At 48.3% G+C, this 27,506-nt stretch overlaps 1 protein-coding gene across 1 annotated transcript in view; it reads left to right on the top strand.

The window, feature by feature from the left end:
• Positions 1 to 27,209, top strand: part of LOC306816055 (olfactory receptor 14I1-like) — a gene marked incomplete at its 3' end in the record, with an annotated part of 31,188 nt that extends 3,979 nt beyond the window's left edge. Inside the window, exon 3 of the mRNA XM_079332551.1 lies at positions 27,165 to 27,209. Within this exon, the coding sequence (XP_079188677.1) occupies positions 27,165 to 27,209 (45 nt within the window). The remainder of the gene's footprint in view (positions 1 to 27,164) is intronic.
• Between the last annotated feature and the right edge of the window lie 297 nt (positions 27,210 to 27,506).

Here is a 27,506-nt window from a genome sequence, read left to right as displayed (position 1 = left end):
CCAGCCACACCCAGGCCAAGGGGGCTCAGGGGACTCTTCCCACCTCTGTTATTCCACAGTTCAATTAATCTATTCCTTGGAGAGCTCTTTGAAGACAGAATTGAGAGACAGGCAGAAGCAGAGCTATAAAATGAACCAGTACAAACACAGCAGCTCCTATGAGCAATGAACCCTCCCAGGCCAGTGCTGTGGCAGGAGAAGCACCCAGGAAGAGGAGGATGAGTACGTGTGTGTGTCCCAAGGCACAGAGGATGAGCGTTGGCAGAGGTCAGGGCAGGGCTGGCAGTGGCAGGGCAGATCCAGGGGCAGTGAGATGGGAGAGTGCAGCCTGCAGGGACACAGCAGCAGCTGAGGGACAGCACAGGACAAGCTGTGCTGGAAATGGCCAAGGGCCCTGGCAGGGCTGGCAGTGCCCAGGAGAAGCCAAGTCTTGGTGCCCTGGGGCACATCAGGATCTGTGCCAACAAGGGCTCTGAGGAGACACCTTGTCCTGAGCAAGACAGGGCACTGTTACCCCTTGTGCTGCCTTCAGCATCTCCCCACATCCCAGTGGCCTCAGGGATCTGCTGGGACCAGTCCCTGGGGAGCCTTGGTCAGGAATGGCCCTGGGAGGCTCCTTCATGATCCCAGGGACTGCAGGTTTTTCAGAGAACTTTGGGCTTTGCTTTTGCTCTGAGAACTTTGTGCAACCAGGCCCACCAATTATCTCCTCCAAGGAGTTCAGGAAGAACTTCTGTTGGTGATGAACCTCAGTGGGACTGACACTGAAACTGTATGAAAAACAGAAACTCCCCAACATCTACTCAGTGCTGGAGAATTTAGGCATTACTTTATTCTGGCCAGGATGTTATTGTGGCCAGCATATGCAATAGAAATCATTCCGCCCACATGTGCCTGTTTTGTGCAGTGAAAATCATTCCATCACACATGTTTTTTTACTAGGCTTTTCACATATTTATGCAGACAAAACCCAAAGAAATTCATGTTACATTGAAGAAATTAATTGATCTAAATTCTTAGTATTTGATCTACTGTCGGTTATTGATCCCTTTTCCTTTGATGTGAATTAGGCCCTCATTCTTTGATTGTCTTACCAATCTTTTCCCAGACCTGGTGTCTTCAACCACACTGCAAGTGATGTTTGTCAATGCTCGTTTACCTCCTGTGTATCTTCTGATTACTCCCAGTCTGTAGATGTTGAACCCATCAGGCCTCACCCAACCTTGGTGAACAGAGTCTTTTGAAGAGAAACTTCAACTGCCCACCTCCTGGGCAAAGGCAAACAAACCCCTGACTGATGTCACATTTAAAAAACCCTAATAGTTGTATCATTTGCAACAATTCCATTAGGTTCAGTGTCATAATGCTCTCCTTGGATCCATGAGGCCCCACAGTATCACAACTGTCCCTTCATTCCAAGAAGCCCTGAAGTGTCACAAAGGTCTCTACAATTCCATGAGTCCCCACGGTGTGACAATGCCCCCTTGGTTCCATGTGTCCCACACTGTTACATGACTCCTTAGTACCATGGAGTCCTGTAGTGTCACAATGGTCTCCTTGGTTCCATGGTGCCACAATTGTCACAATTTCCATGGTACCACAAATGCCCCTTGTTCCCACAAGGCCCCACAGTGTCACAATGGCCCCTTGCTGCCATGACACTGTGTAATATCACATTTGTCTCCATGATTCCATACTGCCCTGCAGTGTCACAATGCACCATTGGTCAATGAGGCTCCAGTGTCACCATGGCCACTTGGTTCCATGGACCCCACAGTGTCACTGTGGTCCCCTTGGTCCACAAGGCTCTGAATTTCCACAATGGCTCTTTGGTTCCAAGAGGTTTGGTACAGTCACAATTCACTCCTTGGTTCCATGAGGCCCTGCTGATTCACAGTGCCCATGATCCCAGGAGTTTCCATGGAGCCACCATGGTGTCCTTGGATCTGCAATATCTCAATGATCTCCTTGGTACCATCCTGCCCCAATGTCTCAGTGGCTTTTTGGTTTCAAGATTTTCCACAGTGCCACAATGGTCTCCTTGGTGCCATGAGGATACAGAAATTCCACATAAACATTGAGCAATGCCTGACTAACACACCCATGAACATCTCTCTCCATTCAAATCAGGGGTTAAAGGTGAGAATGGCACCAGCAGCTTCCATCTGCAACACAGACCCAGGGAAAGGACAGGACAGAGACTTCAGCTGAAAGACTCTGGGAATTCACAGAATCACGAGGTTGGAAGAGAACTTCAAGACCAAGTCCAGCTCCTGCCTAACACCTCCATATGGCACCAATTGCCATAACTAATCTTTTTTAAACATATAGGGATGGTGTCTCCACCAACCCCTGGAGAGATCATTCCAGAATTTTATCACATTTCTTGTAAAAGACATTTTTCCTAATATTGAACCTATATTTATCTTGGCAAAGTTTAAGACTGTGATCTCTCATCCTGTCAGTTGCTGCCTGGTGAAAGAGACAAACCCTCACCTGGCTAACACCACAGTTCAGGAAGTTGTAGAGAGTGATAAGGTAACCTCTGAGTCTACTTTTCTGCAGGAGAAACAACCCCAGCTCCTTCAGCCACTGCTCACAGCACTTGTGTTCCAGACCCCTCACCACCGTTGTTGCCCCTCTCTGGACATGCTCCAGCCCCTCCTTGTCCTTCCTGAATTGGGAGGCCCAGAACTGGACACAGTGCTGTCCAACCAGTACCCAGCACAGGGGAAGAATCACTGCCCTGCCCCTGCTGGCCACACCATTCCTGATCCAGGCCAGGAGCCATTGGCCTTTTGGCCACCTGGGCACACTGCTGGCTCATGTCCAGCCTGCTGTCCATCAGTGCCTTCAGAACCCTTTCTGCCTGGCTGCTGTCCAGCCACTCTGTCCCCAGCTTGTAGAGCTGCAGAGGTTGTTGTGGCCAAAGTGCAGGACCCAGCTTTAGTTAAACCTCAAATTGATTGACTTAATCCCTGGATCCAGCTTGTCCAGGTCCCTCTTCAGAACTTCCTAACCTCCAGAACACTCACACCCAGCTTGGTGTCTTCTGCACATTTCCTGATGTTGCACTCAATGCCCTCATCCAGATCATCAATGCAGACACTGAAATCCATGCTGGCTGGCTCTGATTTCTCCGCCACCCTGTAGGTGCCCTGTGATGGCACTCAAGGTGATCTGTTCCATCACCTTGCTGGGCACCGAGGTCAGGCTGACAGCCCTGGAGTTCCCCAGATCCTCCTTCCAGCCCTTCTTGGGGATGGGCTCACATTGGCACCTGCAGTCCTCTGGGACCTCCCTGGTGAGCCAGGACTGATGGTAAATGATGGAGACCAGCTTGGGAACCTCATCCAGCAGCTCCCTCATTCCCCTAGGATGGATCCCATCTGGTCCCAGAGACACCTGTGAGCATCTGAGTGGCTCAGCAGGTCCCCAGCTGCTTCCTCCTGGATTTCAGGGATTCTGTTCTGCTTCCCTTCCCCATCGACCAGGTCAGGAGATCACTTGTCCTGAGGACAAAATGTCTTACACTTGAAAACTGAGGCAAAGAAGGGGTTAAGTTCCTCAGACTTTTCTTCATCTTTGGTAACCATATCTTTGCCCAATAAGGAATGGAGGTTCTCCTTGTCCCTGCTTTTCCTGCTAAAGTGTTTACAAAATAAGTTATTTTTATCCTTCACAGACACCGCCAGGCTATATCCTAATTTAAGTTTCACCTCTTATTTTTCTCGATGACCTAACCACATCTATAAACACTTCCTGAGTTGCCTGCCCTTCTGTCCAAAGGTGATGCAGCCTCTTTTGTCCCTGAGTTCCATGCCCAGCCAGACCAGTTATTTTCATTGTTAGCTGACTTTTGGCACATGGGACAGGCTGTTTCTGCTCCCTCAAGATTTTGTTCTTGAAGTGTCTCCATCCTTCCTGCAATAGTTTGCTTTTAAAGACTGTTTCCCTTAAAAAAATCAGCAGACCTCAGAGAGGCACCTGGGGGTCCAGGAGGGCACTTGGAAGTCACGGAGGAGAATCTGGGACCCTTCGGGGTCCAGGCGGGCACTGGGGGGCTCTGACAGGGCTCTCTGTGGCGCAGGGGATGATGGGAGTTGTAGGCACGGGTATAATGCAGTTTAAAGGAGCTGCGGAGCATCATGGGAGCTGTAGGCATTGCTGCAATGACTCCCTGCGAGGCGCGGAGCATGATGGGGGATGAAGTCTCAGCTGGAAAGGCGTTTTACCGGAACCGCGGAGCAGGATGGGTGCTGTAGTCCCGGAAGTAGATCTTGCGGATAGTGTGGGGTCCGGGAGGGCACTGCGGGGACACTTTTGCCTCTGAACGGCGACTTGAGGTCCTCAGAGCGGGACGTGTACGGTTCGAGAGAGGTTGGAGAGATCTTAGGGAGCTCTAACCGGGCTCTTGAGGGCACGGGGCATGGGAGGAATTTTATGCAACTGACTGGGTTATGAGGTGCTCTGAGCTCGCAGGGGATTGCAGGAGATGAATTCCCAGAAGTGCCTGTAACGGGTATCTGTGGGCTTGGGAGCATTCAGGGGATTCGGGGACTTTTTTGGGAGGTTCCCAAATGGGCACTGAGGGGACACTTAGGGGTCCTGGAGGTTCTGGAAGACATCTATTGGACATATGGGGGGGGGAGTACCAGGGTTCTGTGGATCGCGGGGCATGATGGGTATTGTAGTCCCGGCTCCATTGGGGCTCTGGGGGGCCGTGGGGCATGACGGGAGTTAGAGGCAGAAAGGAAAGATGGCGCTGGCTCCAGGCACCACCCCTGAGGCCCCGATCCCCAATGCTGAACCTCCTTGGGCTGGCACACACCTGAGGAGTGTGTCTGTTTTCCATAGGGAATATTAAGAGTTTTAGATTGCATCAAAAATAACAAAAAGGAAAAATTCCTGTTTCCCTGAGAGCAGCCAGCTATCCAATCAAAGCAGATCCCAGGTGAGTGAGGACAGACAGGATGGGGTTGGGAATGTGGATCAGGATTGTCCACACTGGGTCAGAGCTCAAGGCACAGCTTCTCTGAGCAGGCCAGACCACCTGGGGAGAGACCATGGATCAATATCAATCACAGAATGCTGCAATCACCTCTGCTTTAAAGGGAATAGTTATAAAATCCATCCTTTAAAATAGGAACAGATACTTTTAAGAAGCATTTCGAAGTATTTTTCCATAACTATTGTAGGAAACGTTTCTAATGAAGTGCACCAGACCAGAGGGAAATTAAGGCAGAGCCATTGTTTGTTGGAAAACCTCTCAAGAACTCCAAGTGAGAATCAAACTCCAAAGTTTCTTCAAGTTTTAATGGGTCCCAGGGAGGAACATGAGTGAGAAAGTGTCCCCAAGCCACAATCAGAGCAGAGAACTGGAGGCAGAGATGATAAGTGGGGACAAAGAGAAGCCAAGTCTTGGTGCCCTGGGGCACAGCAGGGTCTGTGCCACCAAGGGCTGTGAGGAGACACCTTGTCCTGAGCCACTGGGGCCTCCTGGCACAGCCCCAGCAAGGCTGGGCACTGTCACCCCTTGTCCTGCCCTCAGTGTCCCCCCACATCCCAGTGGCCTCAGGGATCTGCTGGGACCAGTCCCTGGGGAGCCTTGGTCAGGAATGGCCCTGGCGGCTCCTTCATGCTCCCAGGGACTGCAGGTTTTTCAAAGGACTTTGGGCTTTGCTTTTGCCTTGGTGTCCCTGAGAGCTTTGTGCAATCATGGCCTCTAATTATCTGCTTTAATTAGTCTCTTGAGAGCCTTTGTCAGCAACAACGTTCAGTGGGGCTCATTAATGCTTCAAGGTACTTCTGCTTTCTAAGGTACTTTTCTTTTTCCTTTCTTCTCTGAGTCTCTGAGAGGTTTTTGGCCAATCCTGGCCTCCAATTCTCTCCTCCAAGGAGTCCATGAGGAGCCTGTGTTGGGGATGGACCTCAGTGGGACCCATTAATGCTTTGAGACACTTTGGGTTTTTCTTCTGACACGGACTCCTGAAAAGGTTTGTGCAATCTCCTCTCAGGCCCTGAGGCTCAAGGACTCAGCACCAAATGCACCATGGGGCTCATTTTAAAAAAAGCAAACCATGACAAACATGACAAACCGTGGCTCTGCTTTGATTTCCCTCTGGTTGAGAACATATACAGCAATTTGTTAGATTAAGTACTTTGGCTGCTTTTGATCTTGACATTTTTATGACCATTTTCATGAATAATCCTTGGTAAAACTCTAGGGGTGTTTCTGCAAATAAAGATTCTGGCTGACTCTCAAGATACAATTTGTAGGCATCAGTAGTAGTTTAGTGACACAGTTTTTCATTCTTTTTACTCAATCTCATTTGGGTTAGGAACAATAATTCTGTTGTCCACAGAGCTGACACCTGTTTAATTCCAGAATAATGTCCCCCAGGTCCTTTGCTGTTCAGCTTTCCTGCACTGTCTGTGGGTGACAAGGCTTGGTGGGTCCTTTCCCCTCTGGCTGGAGAGGTGCCTCGTCCCAGTCCCTGAGGGCACCCAGGCTCCTGGTTGGAATTCCTGTGGAATCCCCTCAGTGTCACATCAGCCTTCTCATGGAGCCCCTGGATCAGAGCATTTTCCAAAGAGCTGTTGGGACAAACAGGGAGATTTGGTCTGGCAGGATCTGTAAAACAATATCCCATAACATCCACTTGTTCTGGCACAGAACACTTTATGGCTGCACAGACATATTCCCATCTTGCTCAGCAAGGGTTCAGGATTCAGGTTTTTTTTTCCCCAGAGCTGTTCCTTCAGCTCGCTCAGGAGGCCCATTTGGCCTCTTCATCCACACTCTGGCTCCATTATTAGGACTGGTGCATCCAAACCCTTTATCTCGATGAACAGCAGAGATTTGAGGTGGATGTTCTTTTTTCACAGTTGTTTTAAAATTGCAGTATCAACAATTATGCTACCCTGCCATGGGGTTGAATAATCCAATTGTTCACTATTGTTTAAGAGAATTACTTTAATTTCTCCTTGATAATCTGCACTGATTACTCCTCCCAAAACATGAACACTTCAAGGCCAAGCTCAAGTGAGCATTTATCAAACCAAAGTGTCCTGGAGGAATCTGAATTCATATTCTGGTATTGATCATTCTCATTTTCTTCTGATTTATGCTAATTCATTCTAATGCATAAAGGTCCAGCCCTGCAGCCTCTGGGGTGGCCCTGTCAGGGGCCATTACAACTGGAATAATTTCCCAGGCAGTCCAAGTGTCACTGTTCGTTGTTGTATTTGCACATTGGGTGCAGCCATGCACATCCAGGCAGTTTCCATTTCCCAGTATTCCTATTTTTAGGGGAATGGAGCACATCTGTGAGATGGGATTTTTATTATGACAAATTTCCATCCCCTACTTTTTTGACAACCTCTTCATCTGTTCAATCAATGCTGCAGCTTGTGGGTGGTCTGGTATATGAAAAACCCAGCAGTCTACCTTTATTCTTAACGGCAACAGAGAAAGTATTCCACATCCTAGTGTCAGCAAAAATCTGCCAATTTCATCCCTTCCTCTTTCATTTGTTGTATACAATCTCACAGAGTACACCAGTGATGTTTGGGTCCTGGCCAATCATTTTGTGTAGAGTATTAATTTTTACATCCCTGAGCAGGAAAATCTTAAAAATTAGTATTTGGTGCATTATTTTTGTTATGGGTTATGTTTTGACTAGCTCCTCTCCCTACCCCCCACCATGGAGCTGCCGGCTCCTCCCCCGGGCTGTTTTATCTAGCCGGGTGTTTTTCGGCTTTTGGGGCTTTTTGCCGCTGCTTCCGCTGCTCGCTGCTTTGGCTGCTGCTTGCTGCTGCTTCTGCTGCCCCCCCTGCCCCCCTCCCCTCAGCTGCTCAGCTGCTTTTCCCCCCCCCGGCTGCCTAAACTGCCTCTCCCCCCCCCCCACCCCCCATCCCTAAGATTTGCACCGGCTCCAGAGGAAACGGATCTGAACTTCGGAGACCACCTCTGGAAGTCTGCCAAAGAAGCTCTGCTGCCCTTCCCGGCGAAGATCTGCCGAGTTCATCTCAATTTGGGTCTGTGCTGGGAAGTGCAGCAGAGCTTCTTTGGCAGACTTCCAGAGGTGGTCTCCGAAGTTCAGATCCGTTTCCTCTGGAGCCGGTGCAAATCTTAGGGATGGGGGGTGGGGGGGGGGGAGAGGCAGTTTAGGCAGCCGGGGGGGGGAAAAGCAGCTGAGCAGCTGAGGGGAGGGGGGCAGGGGGGCAGCAGAAGCAGCGGCAAGCAGCAGCCAAAGCAGCGAGCAGCGGAAGCAGCGGCAAAAAGCCCCAAAAGCCGAAAAACACCCGGCTAGATAAAACAGCCCGGGGGAGGGGCCGGCAGCTCCATGGTGGGGGGTAGGGAGAGGAGCTAGTCAAAACATAACCCGTAACAATTTTACAATGTCATTTTATATATACGTGAAAGTATATAGATCACATTTTTATTATATTATAGATATGTATTTAATTATTTATTATATTATTACTCTTTCCTTTTCACAAATGAATCCAAGTTCAAGATTAAAAGCCTTTTCTGTCATTCCATGTTAGAGAATTTTGACAGCAATCATTCTCTATGATGGTGCTGTTTCTGAGATGCCATTATTAAAATTCATCGTCATCTTCCCAAACACACAAGTGATTTTCATTTTTCCATATGCAATTTTTGCATGCATTTTAATACATACAATGGCTCAGCTTCTTTCAGCTGACTTCCCCACTGTTCTCATGATGCCCTGAAATCAGTCTACTTCAGAGCCAGCAAACTCTAGGGAAGGTTTTCCCTCTACCTGGGAATTTCAGATAGGACTGATTTCTTACATTTACATACAAAAACCAACATTTTGTGGTGATCTAGCCAGACCACACCAACTGTGTTTTACCAGTGGGCAGGGTCAGCAGCAGAGACACAGACACCAAGTTCAGGAATCAGTGTTGTTTACTATAGCTCATTCTGGTTTCATTCTCCTCTTGGGTTCTTCCCAAAGCCTGGCCAGGGCTCAAGGAGGAACCAAGGGAGCTGACTTTGATCACAAACCCCCAACATGGCCAGATGTCAGATTTTATGGCCTTGTCCAGATTCTAAATACAGAAAGGTCAATATATGTTTTACTAATGAGTGGATACAGCTATCAGAGTGCTAATGACCATGCATATTTCGCTAACTAGTGGATACAAAGATAACCTTTGGTTGGAAGGTTCATCCAGAGGTTGTCTTTGGCTCAGGGCCTCTTGTCTAGGCCATGGTACTTCAGGGATTTGCTTTACTGCTGGGCTTGACAGTGCTGGGTGAATGACTGGACTCAATGTGCTCAGATGCCTTTTCCAACAGAAAGGATTCTAAAATTTCAGGATTCTGTCTGCTGGATTTTGTTAGGTTCTGGTTGGTAGCATTACTTTGGTCAAAAATTTTCCTCTTGCTCAGCTCTTGTGGCCTAAGGCTTCAGTTCCTTTAGCTTTTGGTGCTAAGCTGCTCATGCTGAACAAGACAATATGGGCAGAAGAATGCAGTCCATCCAATTCCTTCTGGGACACTGAGAGCGGAGGCTGTGGAACCAGGAGCATTGTTTGGTGTGTTCTCCTCTCTGCCCTTCACCCCTTTCAGCACTTTGAACCAGCCAAGAGCTTTCTCCAAGGGTGCAGTGAAGCAGCTGTTCCTGCTGTTCCCAGGTCTGGCTCTTCCCAGTCTCTGCCCTTGACTGGTTTTGTCCCTCTTGCTGTTCCCTCTGTTCCCCCTGTGCTCAGTGGCTGCTGCCCAGGGCTGTGGAACTGGCACAGATCAAGGGCTCCAGCCCCTCCTTTCTCTGTCCTTGGAGCTGCCTGGTCACAGCAGCCTTTTCCATCTGGAAGTCCCACATGAGAGGGAGTCCCCACCGCTGTTCTCTGCACTCCTCCAGGAGCCCAGGGCTGCCATCTTGAGTCCCTGCTGGCACTGGGGGCTCCTAGGTGCCCCAGGCTGCTGTGACCCCACTGCACACAGGAGGGAAGAGTGGCAGGGGCTGTGCTGAAAGTCAGCTCCATCTGCTGCTGCTGCTGCTGCTGTGGGGGTCATTTGTAAAGACCTGCCCCAGAGTCAGGGATCGGATCCAGGCACTGCTGCTGCTCCCTCGGGATCAGTGAGATGGGGAACATATATGGTTGTGAAAACTCAGGATTTTAGAAGCCTATAATATGCTTAAGCATGTGGACAGGAAATAGATCACATAGCAGAAAGAGTATGTAACAGACCACATAGGAGCTTAGTTGCCAGGAAAAAAAAAATAAGATATATTGAGCAAAGCAGCACCTAGGTGTTATACAAGCCTCACAAAGCAGAAATCTGAGGCTCCAAAAAAACAGCCAGAACCAGACAAGTGTTTTCAGGGGAATAGGTTAACCTGAGGAAGAGCCAGACCTGCATTTTGCCTACCCAGAAGCAGAGGTCAAACAGCAATCACCAAGGAAGACATACGGCCTTCATCCCCAGGACCACCGAACATGACAGCAGGAGGTGTGACAGCTAATTATAATTCAAAGTGGGAGAAGGCAGAGATGGGTGGGCAGGGAGATGTGGGCTTCTGGGATCAATGTGTATTTACACCTGGAACCTGTCTGACCAGATACACATGGTTTGGAGGAGATATCTGCCTATGTGTCCCAGCTGGCAATAAAACATACACTCTGACAATTTCGGTGTCAGTTCCTGATTCCCAAAATCAGTGTGACACTCCAGATGCTCATGGAACCAAGGGCCAGTGTGACACAGCAGGGCCTTATGGAAACAAGAGGCCATTGTGAGCCTGAGGGGCTGTAACACCCCAGAACACTGAAATGCTGGGAGTGACCAAAGGTTCCTTTACTCAGGTTTGGTGCACAAGAGAAACCCCAGCCAGATATTCTCAAGAGGTCAAAAGGCCACAAAAAACTTTACTAGCAAAGTATAGAAAAACAAGGAACTCTTGAAAAGGATTTAATACATCCAATTCAACACAAAACATTCATCATAGCAGGATCATTAACTTAGCCCATTTTACATGGAAACCTTTAAACACTTCAGTTGTTCAAGTACCCAAAACTGTTCCATATAAAGAGTATTAGAAGGAGAGGGAAAAGAGAGAGACAGAAAGACAGAAGCTCAATAGAAAGACACACACATGGCTACCAACTCCTAGGATTCCAGTGTGGGTGAGACACAGACCCCAGCAGATGGCAGGGTACAGACCATGGGCTCAGCACCTTCTCTGTGTTTTGAACCCCTGGACCTTCATGGGTCTCCCCCCAGGTGAGATTTGTGATTGCTCGGGCAATCAGAGCCTGGGTCAGCACCAGCCCACTGTGTGACTGACTGAACGCTCATCCTGAGGTGTCTGGGACATTGATCTCATCCAGCCTCTGACAGTGACCATGGTGACACTGTGGAACCTCATGGAACCATGGGTGAGTCGTGACAAGGACAGCAGCAGATCTAAAGACACCATGGAGACACTATGGGGACCTCATGGAATCAAAGATACCATTGTGACACTCTAGTGCTTCATGGAATCCCGGGGACCATTTTGAAACTCTAGACCCCTATGGAACCCCTATGAAACAAGGATAGAGCTGTAGGACACATAGAACCAAGAAGTCATTGTGACACTGAAACAGGGGGAATTGAATTAAAATTAATGAGTTAAGGGAAAAAGTACAGGTGGATGCTTTAACTAGAAGCTAGCTGACAAGATTCTATGAGTGCTTAGCATTCACCATCTTTGGAAGAACAGGAGGACAGAGCAAGGCTACAAGAGAAGATAAGATAGTGTGCCAAAAATACTCAAACAGGGTGGAAGAGGGAGGCCCCTTCCAGATAGGAAGGCTGTTTACTTCATCCCAGGGACCCCCAGACATCCACCAGAGCCACCAACGAGGAGCAGTGCACAATCGCAAAGAGGCATAGAACTAATTTTAATATGAAGCAGGGACAGGTGGGTTTGGAATTGAACATGTATTAGGCATATTGTGCAATCCTAGTTTGTAGAGAATAGAAAGAGAGGTGCAGGTCGTCAAAGGCATGCATGTTTTTGGAGGAACTATCCCCCATTGAACTCAGTGCTGAATAAAATACATACCTATAACTGACTTTGTGGGTTATAAAATTTTTTGGCACATTAATTTGGGTGACCCTGCTGCCCTCCCTGAGATTTTGGGGTGCCCCCTTTGCCACCCTAGAGCTGGAGCTGATTCATAATGCTGTCTTCATCAATCCCACAGACCAAACTGTCGGGGTATACCTGTGCTGCATCCTCTCCTGAAGTCATTAGGGGCTCACTCCCACCCCTAAGGCTCTCAGCTAGAGTTTTGGGGTACCATCTTAATGTTAGAGTACCCCCTGACAGCCCCCCCTACTGCTGAGGGTTATCTGGGTCCACGTCAACTGGGTTGATGCAATGGTAGCCGTCATCTTCTCCTGGCCTGTCAAGGTGAGTCAGGACACTTGGGTGTCCCAATAATCACCTGGATATCATCAAAAACCATCTGGGAACACATGGCTGCCACCAAAAATCAGCTAGGTGCCCCAAAAATCATCTGGGTACACCTGTATACCCCTTGGACACCTGGATCACCAAAAAATCCAGAGGGCTCCTGTAACTGGTGTTCCAAAAATCCTCGTTGTTTGACTGGGTAGACCCGGTGTCCCTAAATTCCTTTTGATTTAAATGAGGTCCTGTTTATCCCCATTTATCTTCACTAGTCCCTTGCAGTGGTCCCTTCAGCCCCTCCCAGTGCACCCAGTTTAACAAGTACTGTTCCTGATCAAACCCTATTAACGGTTAGACCTGGTGTCCCTTAATTCCCATTTATTTTGTGGGTAGACCAGATGGCCCAAAAATTTTAATACTTAAAATACTAGTCTTGTGCTTGGAATTCCCACATTTTGAGCTGAAAAGAGAGATTTTTGGGCTTACCTGGAGGCACAGCTTCATCATGGGCCACAGTTGTGGGATCAGGGATTTGGGATTAGATTCCAGGAATTCATCCTGGACTTCCAGAAGATCTTCACCACAATCCTGGAGCAGAAATTCCTGGAATCCAGCACAATATTTCCCCCAAATTTACCCAAATTTCCCTATTTTAGTGACAAAATTCTACAAAGTTCTCATTGACTTTAATGGGCAAACCCAGTTTCCCAAAATCCCTGTTGACTTCAATGGGGTAGATCTGATGTCCCTAAACCCCTTTTTTTTTTTTTTTTTTTTTTTTTTTTGGCTAAACCTGGTGTCCCTACAACCTTTTTGACTTCAAAAGGTCGATCTGGTGTCCAAAAAATTTCCTGTCAGGAGATACATATTATAAAATGTGGAGCCAATTTGTTAAAGATGGTTCATTGCTTTATTGTATCAATCTCACAGAAGAGTGAGACATTAAAGGTGCTACATCCAATGCCATGACATCAGAAGCCACCTCATTCTTAGTTACAATGCCTGATGCTAGATTTTTAGCCAATCAAATAATTCTAAAAATTTCACTAGCATCTTTTTACATCAACCATTAATTGCTTTGATTCTCATGGCTTTGCTGCAATGTGTGATTTCTCAATCAATCATATAACACTTCATAAACCCACATTGATACATCTTAAACTTCTAACTTTATAAGAGGCTTTCTTGCTAAACTTTAAAGTATCTTACTAACTTAACATACTGCTTTGCTTACATAGTAAATATTTCTGTTTGCTTAAAACACATTTCTACTTAAACCACAAACTTATATTCTTCTTTTATGTCTATTTTACTTTCAATACTGTAATTATCCAATTCTTCTCTGAGGTCTTAGGTCACACCTTGTATGCATCTCTACCTCTGAGCCTGTATTCGCACCCCCTGAGAGCTCTCCATGCCTGCATTTCCTACACCACCTATCACCTCTGCCTCTAATTTCCTGCTCTAACTGGAACCTGGGGACACTTTCTCAGTTGTTTCCCACAGTGGGAACCATGAGGTAAGGTATCAAAAAATTTGGAGTTGGATTATGACTGAATTCTTGAGAGGTTTCCTAGCAAATCATGATTCTGTCTTGATTTCCCTCTGGTCAAGTGTAGTTCATTCTGAAGGTTTTCAACTCCAGTTACAGAGAAATATGTCAAAGAACTTCTTAGAAATTTGCATTCCTATTTCAAAGAGTGTATTTTACTTCTGCTGTCTTTAGAACAGAGGTGATTGCAGCATTCTGCAGAGGTGATTGATATTTGTGAGAAATGCATTGGAAAGGACTCTCAAAGCCTGACTGAAAACTCACACAATCTTGTACACGTGTATGCAAACTCTGAGATAAGGTGTGCTGACTTAGAAAGAATGGAATAGAGAAGACACTGTTGAGAGGGAGATTGAACTAGAAAAAATTTCAAATAATGGCCTTGCAAAAATACCAGATATTTTTGAGAATTGGAACTGTGAAAGATGCATTGTGGCAAGACAATGTGGGGTAAAATAATAGGTGATTAATGTTACAGGTATTAGCAGCATTGTGGGGAAAAAGTTCATAGGCTGAAAAATATTTATAAGGTATTGTAACTAGGAAATAACTTGGCTTCTGATATAATGGTATTGAGTTTTACATCTCTTATGTTTCTCCCTTCAACAAGATTGATAATGCAATGAAATCTTTTAAATGTCTCTGTTACCCCATCTCTATATAGCAAAAATTTCCCAATACTGATGAGTCCCTGGACATCAGTTTCTGAGAGGGAGCTGAAGGAAAACTTTTCAAGAAATCAAAGTCATATTCAAACTCCAAAGTTTCTTGAAGTTTTCATGGCTCCCACTGAGAGACAGGACTCAGAAAGTGTCCCCAGGTTCCAGTCAGAGCAGAACAATGGAGGCCCTCATGACAAGTGGGAGAAAACAAGGGAAAGGAGTCTTTGATGCTAGGCAAACTTGGATGTATTTCAGGAATGCAAAGGGCCAAGGTTGAGCTCCAGCTCCTGGCAGGGCAGATCCTGTCCCTACCTCATTGCTCAGGGCTCTTCCCAGGGCACTGGGCTCTGGGGATGTGCAATGCCAAGGGTAGGACCGTGGGGCGGCCCCTGCCAGGCTGCTGAGCAGGGACAAGGAGGCAATGAGGCCCCAGCACAGCAAGGCTCACTTGTCCCCTGCTGGCCTCAGGCCCAGGGCCAGCAGCCATGGCCCAAGTGCTGCAGCAGTTGGCTCTGGCAGGGCCTTTCAGCTGCTGCCCATCCCTGTGCCCTCTGCAGCCCAGGCTGTCCTACGGTGTCCATGCCCTGCCCTCTGTCCCTGCAGGCTGTCGTCATCCCCCGGCTGCCCCACCTCACTGCCCCTTCCTTTGCTGTCATCTCTGCGTCCTGCCTGCCTCTGCCTGGCCACACAAAAACTCGGATGACTTTGTTTCTCTTGCTGTTTTCTAGTACTTCAAAAGGATCCATCATCTCTAAAACCAGCCTGCAATCCCCCCAGGGCTCTTCTCTGCTGTCCTCAGTCTCCATTCCACTGAGCCCAGAGCTCCTTTGTCCCTGTACAGTATTCATGTGCTTGAGTTCTCCAAACACCACATTGGGATATCTCTGGGCCCTCTCCAATATGTTGGCAAATGAAAACATTCAGCTTGTACTCTAAGAAAATCTCCAGAGGAACAAGACCAACCACACCTCTCTGTTCTGACTACTTTTGTCTGTGAGCAATCCTTGACTAGATAGAATTTGGGTGGCTAAATCCAAATTTTGGCCCTGGTCCCCAGATGAGAAGGGCAGATCTTTTCCACATGATCGAAGCAAGGAACAGAGCTCCATTGTGTGGGGGTAGAAGAGACACAGCCTGGAGGAGGCCAAGGCCAGGCATAGCTGTCTGTCCTGGCAGATTTTGGTGGGCACAACCCTTATATATACGAAAATTTTTACTGGGAATATCAATACCAGCTACCAGATACCTGGAAAGAGGAATGGTTCTCTTCTGAAGGAGGGAAAGCACAGGGCGCCAGTGCTCCAAGGGCTGATGAGAAAAAACCCTCAACTCGCCAGGATCAGTCAAACTTTCCAGGTGGTCCCAAGAGGACCAGAGCAGCCAGAGCTGTTCCATGTTCCCTTGGTTCCATGGGGCCCCGCAGTCTCACAATGTTCTCCTTGCTACTGCAATATTACAATGACCCCTTGGTTCCATGAGGCCCTGCAGGGGTCACAATGGCCCTTTGGTTCTGTGGGCCCTCCTCACAGTGTCACAATGGCCTCCATGATTCCGTGGGGCCCAGCAATGCCACAATGTTCTCCATGGATCCATGGTGCCCTGCAGGATCACAACGACCCTTTGGCTGCACGAGGCCCTGTAATGCAGCAATGGCCTCTTGGTTCCACAAAGCCCTGCTGTTTCACACCAGCCCTTTGGAACCATATAGCCCAGCAGTGGCACAGTGATGTCCTTGGTGTCACTTGGTGCCACCCCTTAATTTCAGAAGACCCCACAGTGCCACAATGGTCTCCATGGTTCCATGAGGCCCCTCAGTTTCACCATGGTCTCTACAGGAGAGCAATGGAGCCTCTGTGTTTCAGGGACTGATGAGCTGTAGCCACCAGAGGCCAAAGTCAGAAATACCTGTCTGTCCAGGAAGGTTTGTCTGGGAGTAGCTTTTGGATATTTGAAGTTTTTGGATGTTGAATCCAAATTTTTCCATAGAAATGAAATCACTGAGCCTGCTGTTTGGAAGGCAGGTGAGAGCCAGCCCTCAGGAGGCCAAGGCCAGCCAGACCTGTCTGTAATGGCAGCTTTTGTGTAGGAGAAATCTTTGGATATAGGATTTTGGAGGTGGAATCCTAATTTTGGCCATAAGCACCTGGAGAAGAAGGATGGTTCTTTTCCATAGGAAGAGAAACATGGAACCCCAGTGTTTTAAGGCAGAATACAGATGGCCACAAGAGGCAAAGACCATCCAAAGCAGGCTGTCCATGTAGCTTTTGCCTGGGAGAAACTCTTGTGTATAAGGAATTTTGGGAGGAAATGGTCCATATTTGGCCATGGGTGCCTGTGAAAGAGGGACAGCTAATTTCTATAGTAAAAAAAGCAGCGAACCCTAGTGTTTGAAGGCAGGTGAGAGCCAGTCCTCAGGAACACAAGGGCTGCCAGACCTCTTGGAAATGGCAGCTTTTTTTCTGGGAGGAATCCCTGAATATTTGCAATTTTGGAGGGGGAATCCCATTTTGACAATGTATGCTTGAATGGGAAGAATGGTTCTTTTCCATTTGAAGGAAAGCCCAGAGCCTCAGAGTTTCAGGAGAACATGACAAGAGCATGACAATGGGCATGCTGAGGGCAGTTACACCAGTCAGGCCAAGCCAACCAGACCTGTCACCTGTTCCCTTGGATCCATGGGACCCTGCAGGGTCACAATGGTTCTGTCATATTGGATCCTTGGTTCCATGAGGCCCGGCTGTGTAATGTTGGCCTCTTGTTTCTGTGGGGCTCCACAGTGTCACAATGGTCCCTTGCTCTTACGAGGCCTTGCAGTGTCCCAGGGGTCTCTTTGGTGCCACAGTATCACAATGGACCCTTGGTTCCATGAGGGTCACAATGGCAGAAGAACCTCCTTGGTTCCAAGAGGCCCTGCAGATTCAACGAGGCATCAAAGCGTCATCATGGTTTCCAGGATTCCAAGAGACCCCACAATGTCACAATGGACCTTTGGTTCCATGGGACCATGCACTGCTACATGAATCCTTAGTTCCATGGGGCCCTGCAGTGTCACAATGGACTCCTTGGTTCCATGAAGCTGCAAAGTGTCATAGTGGCCCCTTGGTTCAGTGAGGACTGTGAGGCCTTAAGATTTTAGTCTTTATATTTTTCAAATCCTGTACTGAATTAATGAATAACTTGAAACTCCATATAAAGTCTTAGTTACCTGCCTTCACATTTTGGTCAGACAAAACAATTCCTCTGAAACTCAAGGTTGCCCTACAGCCTCGGGCTCTGAAAAGTAGAAACAAGTTAATTGGGAGGGAGCAAACTGGGAGAATAGGACTTCATTATCTGAAGCTGTAATTGGAGGATTAACCCTGATATGCCAATGGACCAAACTTATATGTTTCTGAAAAACTTGTCACCACCATCCATCTTTAATGCAGCCTCTGGGAGGCTTCTGACTGCCTAAGGTGTATGTACTGAAGGCCTTTAACAAATACCCACTTTATTCTCTTCTCCTTGTCTAGCCTCTGTTCTAGGTAGCCATTCCAATGCATTGCCTGTAGTGTTGCAATTGTCTCCATGATTCCATAAGCCCTGTGTTGCCATGAGAAAGATACAGAGTGGCGAAAAAACAGCAGCAAGACACTCTCTTGCTTGGTGCAGAAAAGAGCAAGAAAGAGCAATTTATTGAAAGAAACCATTGCCTTATATAAGGCAATTCGTGCAAAACAAAATACAAACAAATCATTGGTCAGGGAAGGAGATACCTCTTCTCCCTGGCTTTCTCATGGACCTTGCAGGTGTTTATCTCTGTTATGATTCTTTCTTTTGTGTTTACAGTAAAGAAGAAACCTCTAGCTTGGGAAAAATCCTAGCTGAGGGTGAGAAAGTTTCATAGCCTGAGAAAAAGGTCTAGCTAAAATGTGCCTAGGCCTTCAGCAGTGTCCACAATTTCCCCTTTTAGTTTTTAAAAAAGAAAAGAAAGAGAAGTGTTTGTGATCCTCCACAGGGCCCTTCACAAAGGAGAACAACCATCACTCCTCAGGAGATTTGTGCCTACCTGAAGTGCCTAGGGAACTCTTCATACCTGATGCTTTTAACAACCTTAATTCTAAAACTTAATTATAATTGCAATAACAAAACCCATCAGCATTCACCGAACTTATCAAACAGTGAAAAATCCACCATTAAGTAATTATTGTAACACAACAATGAAAACTTTATCAACAGTTCCAACATGAACAGATGAATGTCCATTCTCTTCTTGGAGAGGGATCATCTGGTCAGTGTTTTCATCTAGTCGGTGTTGGTGAGCTGGTCAGCATGTGAAAGCTGAGCTGTGATCACACTCTGCCCCTGGTGCAGGTCAGGGCAGACACCTTGATGGCCAGTAGCAAAGACCCAGGCATGTCTCATCTGAAGCCTGAAATGAGGCAAAGATGATTCACAATAACTGGATTGGTTAGATCTTTATTTATTCTCTTTTTCCAATCTCGCTGTCCTACAATAGGGACAGCATCAGGCACAGGCACAGGAAAAGCCTGAGCCTCTCTCATTTGGATATCATCATTACAAGTTTTCAGCTCTTCCCTTAGAACAAGGGAATAGAGATCAGAAACATCTGCCCCAGCGCTCCCTCCTCCCATGCCCACTGCAGAAATGAAACCAGCCCCCGCTGCTCCCCCTTTGAAGTGAGGACAAAGCCATCGTTGCTGTCAGCACAGGGTGGGAGCGGCGAAGCAGCTGGAAATGCCGATGGGAGGGGTCCGTTCGTGGGGTCCAGCGCTGGGCTCAGCACCGCTCCCGGGTGAACGAATGGAGAAACTGAGGGAAGAAGAGAAGGCAGCCCCACCTCTGCTGAGGCAGAGAAGGGCAGCCCAGACCCTGCTCGGGCGGGCAGATCGGTCTCCAGCACCGGAGAGGAGGGAGACGCCGGCAGCAGCTCCTTCTCTGGGGTGGCTGGTGCCGACGGCTCCTCTCAGCAGGCGGGTCACGGTCAGACGGCACCGGGGACGGACAGGCCAGCACCATCTCCACCGGCGGGGCTTTGGGTTGGGGGGGGGGGGGGGCGAGTCTGGCTGCCGGGGGTTCCCGGGATAGCAGTCAGATTTGTCCTCGCCGGAAGAGCAGTCAAACTCATCCTCGTTTTGTTCTGAACCTGCCTCGCTCCCCTCAGAGCCTACCTTGCCCTCCTTCAATTTTTCATTAATGATCCCCAAGTGTAAAATCGAGGGAGAATTGAAGCATTGCCTTCCCATATGACTTCATACAATCGGTCTCCTAGATCTCTCCAAGCTTACTCAGAGAAGGCCACTCCTCCATCCTCAGAAAACCCGTTTTCTCTTGCCCAAGCTAACAAGTCAACCAAGTCCTTGTCTGGAATTGGGGTGTCCAAGCTTTCAAGGACATCCCTACACAGTGAGAGCATAGTTTGCTCTTGCTTAGACAGACGATTCCCCATTGTTTCAGAATTTCCCACCTAGCGGCTATGCTGGGAGGGAGGGGGAAACACAGTACCTCTCTCGACGGGGAGAAAACAGTCGAGACGCAGCTCGCAGCTCTCGCTGTTTGGGCTCCCGGCACTCGGCTCTGCATGACTCCGCGTGCTGCAGGAGCTCCACACCGCGGGACTCCGGACCACTCCGTGCTGCAGGGGCTCCGGGCCACTGCCGCTCCGAACCGAGCCAAGGGGCTCCTGAGCTACAAGCTCATATTACCTCTCTCGGTGGAGAGGAGAAAAGCCAACAATTTCTGCGGGTTTCCCGTCCTGCCGTAGTCAGGCAGGTCTCCACGATGTCCCAGATGGCTCTTGACTCCGGCCACGATCCCAGCTCTTTTCCTGGCCCCAGGTTCGCAGCCCTGGTTTTCTGGGTTTCAGTCTGCTCGGTGCAGCTCTAGCTACAAACCCCAGCATGGGCTGCACCCCAGTTAGGACAGGCCTCCAGGATCCATCCCAGTTGTCAGCTCCGAGTTTTCCCGGTGCTGTTGGTCAGTCAGAGATCGCTTAGGGTGATCCCGATCCACTCGAGTAATGATCTCTCAGTGGAACCTCCATATGTTGCTGTGGAGAAAGATACGGAGCGACGAAAAAACAGCAACAAGACACTCTCTTGCTTGATGCAGGAAAGAGCAAGAAAGCAATTTATTCAAAGAAACCATTGCCTTAAATAAGGCAATTTGTGCAAAACCAAATATAGACAAATCATTGGTCAGAGAAAGAGACATCTCCCTGGCTTTCTCAGGGAGTTTGCAGGTGTTTATCTCTGTTATGATTCTTTCTCTTGTGTTTACAATAAAGAAGAAACCTCTAGCTTGGGAAAAATTCTAGCTGAGGGTGAGAAATTTTCATAGCCTGAGAAAAAGTTCTAGCTAAAATGTGCCTAGACCTTCAGCAGTGTCCACAGAGGAGCCCTACCCCCACCTCACTGCATCCTCCTGTCAGGGAGTTTCAAAGAGTGATGAGGTCTCCCCTGAGCTTCCTCTTCTCCAGGATAAACATCCCCAGCTCCCTCAGCTGCTGCTCAAAGGACCTGTGTTCCAGACCCCTCACCAGCCTTTTTTGCCGTTGTCTGCTCCAGCCCCTCCATGTCCTTCCTACATTGGAGGGGCTCAGAACTGGACACAGCACTCAAAGCATGACCTCACCAGTGCAGAGCACAGGGGAAGAATCACTGCCGTGCTCCTGCTGGCCGCACCACTCCTGAACCATAGCAGTCCCAGGGATAGGATGAGGGAAATGCTAGGAAGGGGGTGGGGACAAAGTGTAATTGATTGTCACTCATGAATGGCCTTGATTTTCATATGTATTCTGACTGCATTAGAAGATGCTGGATGTCAATATCAGTTGGACATTGCTGACATTCATCTAGAAACAGGAAAAAAAACGTAACAGGATAAATTAGTTTTATCTGCTTTGTTTTCACTATAGTATATTCACTTGGAATACACTTCTGAAATCTGTGTAATTAGCCACAAAAGAATTGAAAACTGAAATTATTCCCAGGGGCTTTTCTTGTTTGGATGTTTTGAACAAATGTTTATGAGCCTTTCTCCCTGAATTCTTGAATTGAATAGCACAAGAAAGAAGAGGCCTCTGGAACAGTAAAATTCATCAGCAAGCTCCAAGTGGCTGAGTATCTATCCTCATCAGAGCAGGAATGAACAGAAATGGGCACAGCTTTGTGGCTGCACCAGCTCTGGGATGGGCCCTGGACCTGGAGCAGGAGCAGCTCTGGAGGGCCCCAAGGCTGTTGTGCTGGCCTGGGCAGATGGGATGGCAGCAGGGGCTGCAGAGCTCTCAGGAGCTCAGGGAGAGGGGAGCAGGACACACAGGGACCCTCCCTTTGCCTTGGTCAAGCACCTTGCCCATGGCTGGGGCTGAGTCTTGTCTGAGCTGCAGCTGCTGCTGTGCCCTTGCCAGGGGCTGAGGCCGTGGGGTTTTCCAATACTAAAGAAAAGTGCAAAGCCCAGATGTTTTGGAAGGAGCGCCAGTGTTTCAAAGGCAGATGAGATCCAGTCCTCAGGAAGCCAAGGCAAGCCAGACTTGTCAGTCATGGCAGCTTTTGTCTGGGAGCTGTCCTTGCATAAAGGGAATTCTGGAGGTGGATTCCCAATTTTGGCCATTGGTGGCTTGTTGAGATGGGAGGAAAAAGCGTAAGAAAAGTATATGATCCCAGTGTTTCAAAAGAAAATGAGAGATGGCCCCCAGGTAGCTAAGGCAGCCAGATCTGGCTGTCCTGGCAGATTTAATCTTGGAACAATCTTTGCATATAAGGAAATCTGGAGAAGGAATCCTAATTTTGGCCATGGGCTCCTGGAGGAGAAGGACAGGTCTCTCCCATAGGAAGGAGAACACAGAGCCTCAGTGCTTCAGGGGCAGATGAGCAGCGACCCTCGACGTGCCAAGATCAGCCTCACAGTATCAAAATGTTCTCTTTGATTCCATGGAGCCTTGTAATGTCACTAAATTCTCCTTGTAACAATATTCTCCTTGGTTCTGTAGTGCCACAATGGCCCCTTGCTTCCATAAGGTCCTGGAGTGTCACCATGGCCCCTGGGCTCCACGTGGCCCCGCTGTGTCACAATGGCTCCTTGGTTCTACAGGCCCACAGCTTCATCACTGACCCTTGGTTCCATAGGGGTCCTGAGTTTCACAATGATCCCCTTAATTCCATGAGGCACCAGAGTGTCACAATGATTCCAAGAGGTTCCATGGTGTCTCCATGGTGGTTTTGGATCTGCTGCTGTCCTTGTCACAACAGACCCATGGTTCCATGAGGTTCCGCAGTATGACCATGGTCACTGTCAGAGGCTGGATGAGATCAATGTCCCAGACACCTTGGGATGAGCTGTCAGTCCATCACACAGTGGGCTGGTGCTGACCCAGGCTCTGATTGCCCGAGCAATCACAAATCCCACCTGGGGGGAGGCCCACGAAGGCCCAGGGGCTCAAAACATGGAGGAGGTGCTCAGCCCATGATCCATACCCTGCCTTCTGCTGGGGTCTGTGTCTCACCCACACTGGAACCCGAGGAGTTGGTAGCCATGTGTGTGTCTTTCTATAGAGCTTCTGTCTCTCTCTCTCTCTCCTGTCCCTCTAATGCTCTTTACATGGAACAGTTTTGGGTACCTCAAAACTTAAGTGTTTAAAGGATTCTAGGTTAAATGAGCTAAGTTAATGAAGTTCCTGCTATGACAAGTGTTTTATGTTGAATTGAATGTTGTATTAAATCCTTTTCAAGCATTCCTTGATTTTCTATACTTTGCCAGTACAATTTTATGTCATTTTGACATATTGAGAATATCTGCTTGGTGTCTCCTGTGAATCAAACTTTAGTAAAGGAACCTTTGGTCACTCCCAGCATTTCAGTGTTCTGGGGTGTTACAGCCCTTCAGGCTCACAATGGCCTTTTGTTTCCATGAGGCCCTGCAGTGTCACACTGGCCCTTGGTTCCATGAGCATCTGGAGTGTCACACAGGTTGATGCCATTTGTCCTTGCTGCCCCTCCCATCCCACTGCCCCAGGAACAGCCCCAAGCCACCCATGAGGGACAGGCCCTGCTGGGCCAGGCCTGGGCTCAGCCCTTGGCCTTTCTGCTGCCTCCAACCAGTCCAGGCCTTGCTCAGCATTGCAGTTCCTGCTCACAGCCTTTGGCTCCTACAATCCTGTACTCAAGGATCTGCTCTCACCAGTCCCTGGGGAGCCTTTGGCAGTCCCTGCCCTCACTGGGGCCAGTGATACTCCAAGGGACTTGAAGTTTTGCTTCTGACTCCTTGAGCAGCTTCTTCAAACTTCTCTCACTGCCTTGGGGTCCTTACTCAGCCCCAAATCCACTGTGGATCTCATTGAAATAGAGAAAGCCCTCTGGAGCTCCTTGTCTTCCTTCAATTGTCTTCAAGTCTTCAGGGCTTGTGCAGCTGCTTGCAGAAAGTTCGGAATTTTGTTAAGAAAGGAGATTTCAAAGTGCACCTCATGATTCTTTTTATCAGCCAAGAGAATATTTTGGTTTTTTTTTTAGTTAAGAGAAGAGGTGATTGAAGCATTCCCCAAGAGATTACTATGTTGAATGCCTCCTTAGGAGGTCTGGGCACACAGAAGAATGAGCCATTGCAGTCTTGATTTACCAAATTATGAATATTGGTCTTATATCAATACTCAACTGGGCAGCAGTGTGAGGTAATCCTCTAATACACACTGCAAAATTACAGGTGATCACAAAGTCTATTTATTAGCAAAGGAATCAAACAAATACGTATTCATAATAACAGCCCCTCCCATTCCCCGCTTCCTATGGTAATTAGCTTGCATGTGTGATTGACTTCTTAAATTAAATCTGGGGTCATTTTTGTGGGGAGGGATCTTAAAAGGAGGAAGTAAGGTGAGTCTTCTTCACCCTAAACTCTTGACCTTGTCTATCATTGACAAAACAAAGGATTTCTGGGGATAGTCCAATTGTCCAAAGAATGGATTTCTGCTTGCATTGTCTATGTTCCTTTGGATCTGCTCGCTAGTTTCGTCCTTTCCCATTGTAAACGCAGCTGAGCAAACATGAACTGACAGACAATTAATTATTTAAGTTTCAGATAACTACTCCCTTCTAATTTTTTAATTGTTTTCAGCAAGGTCACTAAAATCCTAATTTTCTAAGATTAGTGTTTCAAGGGAGGGACAGGATCTGCCCCGCCAGGGGCTGGGGCTCAGGCCTTGGCCCTTTGCATTCCTGAAACACATGTGGTTTCCTCAATCTCAGAGACCTTTCCCTGGTTTGTCCTCACCTATCATTAGTGCCACCAGTGTTCTGCTTTAACTGGAACCTGGGGACACCTTCTCAGTTGTGTCTCCCAGTGAAATCCCTTAAAGCTTCAACAAAGCTCAAAGTTTCAATTTGACTTTGAGTTCTGGAAAAGTTTTTAAAACACTCTCTCAGGAGCTAAAACCACTGTAAACAACACCAAAGCCATGAGAGAGTTATTAAAGTCTATGTGCTGTGTTTGTGCTGGTGAGCTGGGCTGGGCTTCTGGCACAGAAGGAGCCCATGGCAACCAAGAGGAGCTTCAAAAACACATTTCTCTGTATGAGCAGTTTTTTTTCCCAGACAAGCAGGGCTGAAGCACTGCCTGCAGCCATCCTGGCACAGCACAGAGGAACTGAGAGCTTCAATCAGTCAGGGCTGGGAAGATGCTCAGAAGTGACTGGGGCAGAATCACTCCCAGCCCTTGACACAGGAAGCCTCTGCTTGCAGGACAAGGCAGCAGCAGCTCCTGGAGTGATCTCCCAAAGCTGCAACATTCCAATGCCTACAGACTCTGTGAGTGCATTCTCTGATTCTCTTTTGTCTAGAGCAGCCAGGGGTGCCCAGGGCTGTTCTGCAGAGCAGAGTCCTGCAGCCCAGGGCACTGTGCTGGGGCAGGGACTCTGCTGCCTGCCAGGGACAGCTCTCAGCCAGCCCTGGGAGCTGCCCCAGCACTGGGACAGGGTCTGGGTGAAAGGAGATAGCTGGGAAGGCTTGGGAGTGTTCTCCTTGCATGGTGAGGATGCTGCATTGTTCAGGACTGCTCCCAGCATGACATTTAAATCCAGAAGATTTCCAATGAGATTTTACAGGGAGCACTGCCAGGAAGCAGCTGTGTAAAAGGGAAAATCCTTCTATTTTAATCTACTGCTCTGGGTTGCCTGGATGGGAAATTTCACACTGATAATGCTCTCTCACTTCAGGATGATAACAAACTAAGAAAATTCCTCAGATCTCAAAAAATAGACAGTGACAAAAATCAGCACAGGACCCCTTAAATGCAGCATCTGCATTGCTTTTCCAGCATCCCTTGGGGATGCTCTGACATTGCCATCAAAATTCTGCAGAGGCTCAGCTGGCCCTGGGCAGTGACCTGTGCTGGGAGGGGTCTGCAGGGCAGAGCTGAGCCCCCAGGGTTGGGCTGGGCTCTGGCAGCACTGGCAGAGTTCAGCCCTGGGCACAGGGAAGGAGCTGCTGGCAGGGACAGCTCCAGGCAGCAGAGCCCTCGGCAGGTAGTGGGGGGAAAGTGCCACCAAGATGGGCTGGGATACTGAAAGTCTCTCCAAACTGAACTATTCCATGATTAACTTTTTTTACAGATCCCCATGCCAAGACACTGCAAATGTCCAACAGCAGCTCCATCAGCCACTTCCTCCTGCTGCCATTGGCAGCCACGTGGCAGCTGCAGCTCCTGCACTTCTGCCTCTTCCTGGGCATCTCCCTGGCTGCCCTCCTGGCCAACGGCCTCATCATCAGCGCCGTAGCCTGCGGCCACCACCTGCACACCCCCATGTTCTTCTTCCTGCTCAACCTGGCCCTCACTGACCTGGGCTGCATCTGCACCACTGTGCCCAAAGCCATGCACAATTCCCTCTGGGACACCAGGAACATCTCCTACCCAGGATGTGTTGCACAAGCGTTTTTCTTTCTGTTCTTCATTGGAGCAGAGTATTATCTCCTGACCATCATGTGCTACGACCGCTACGTGTCCATCTGCAAACCCCTGCACTACGGGACCCTCCTGGGCAGCAGAGCTTGTGCCCACATGGCAGCAGCTGCCTGGGCCAGTGGCATTCTCACTGCTCTGCTGCACACAGCCAATACATTTTCCATGCCCCTGTGCCACGGCCATGTCCTGGGCCAGTTCTTCTGTGAAATCCCACACATCCTGAAGCTCTCTTGTTCACAGTCCAACCTCAGAAAATTTGGGGCTTCTGCTTTTACTACTTCCTTAGCACTTGGCTGTTTTGTATTCATTGTTTTCTCCTATGTGCAGATCTTCAGGGCTGTGCTGAGGATCTCCTCTGAGCAGGGACAGCACAAAGCCTTTTCCACTTGCCTCCCTCACCTGGCTGTGGTCTCCCTGTTTATCAGCACTGCTGCATTTGCTTACCTGAAATCCTCCTCCATCTCCTCTCCATCCCTGGATCTTGCACTGTCAGTTCTGTACTCAGTAGTGCCTCCAGCCCTGAACCCCCTCATCTACAGCCTGAGGAATCAAGAGCTCAAGGCTTCAGTGTGGACACTGATGACTGGCTGCTTTCAGGAACATTAAACTGCTAGCCAATTTCTGAAAGCCACTTGTAATAAGCCATCTTTCATACTGCTTTTTATTTTGGTTGTGGGGTTATTTTTCATTTGTTTTCATTTTACCATACTGTCCATAAAAAAAGCCACTCTGTGTTCCATTGCTGATTAGGGATCTCCACCTTCCCTGTGGCCACAAAATGTGTCAATAAAGGGTTGCAGTCTTCGTGGCTTTAAACACACTGAAGGATTTCTCTCCCAGTCAAGTTTTCTCCAGAGATGCCCCTTCTGTTCCCTTCTCTGGAGCTGCAGCAGCAATGTCTGT

Source organism: Erithacus rubecula (genome assembly GCF_903797595.1).
Source record: "Erithacus rubecula genome assembly, contig: scaffold_354_arrow_ctg1, whole genome shotgun sequence".
Taxonomy (NCBI): Eukaryota; Metazoa; Chordata; class Aves; order Passeriformes; family Muscicapidae; genus Erithacus; species Erithacus rubecula.
The sequence above is the reverse complement of the archived record's forward strand: the minus strand, read 5'-3'. Positions and strand labels throughout refer to the sequence as shown.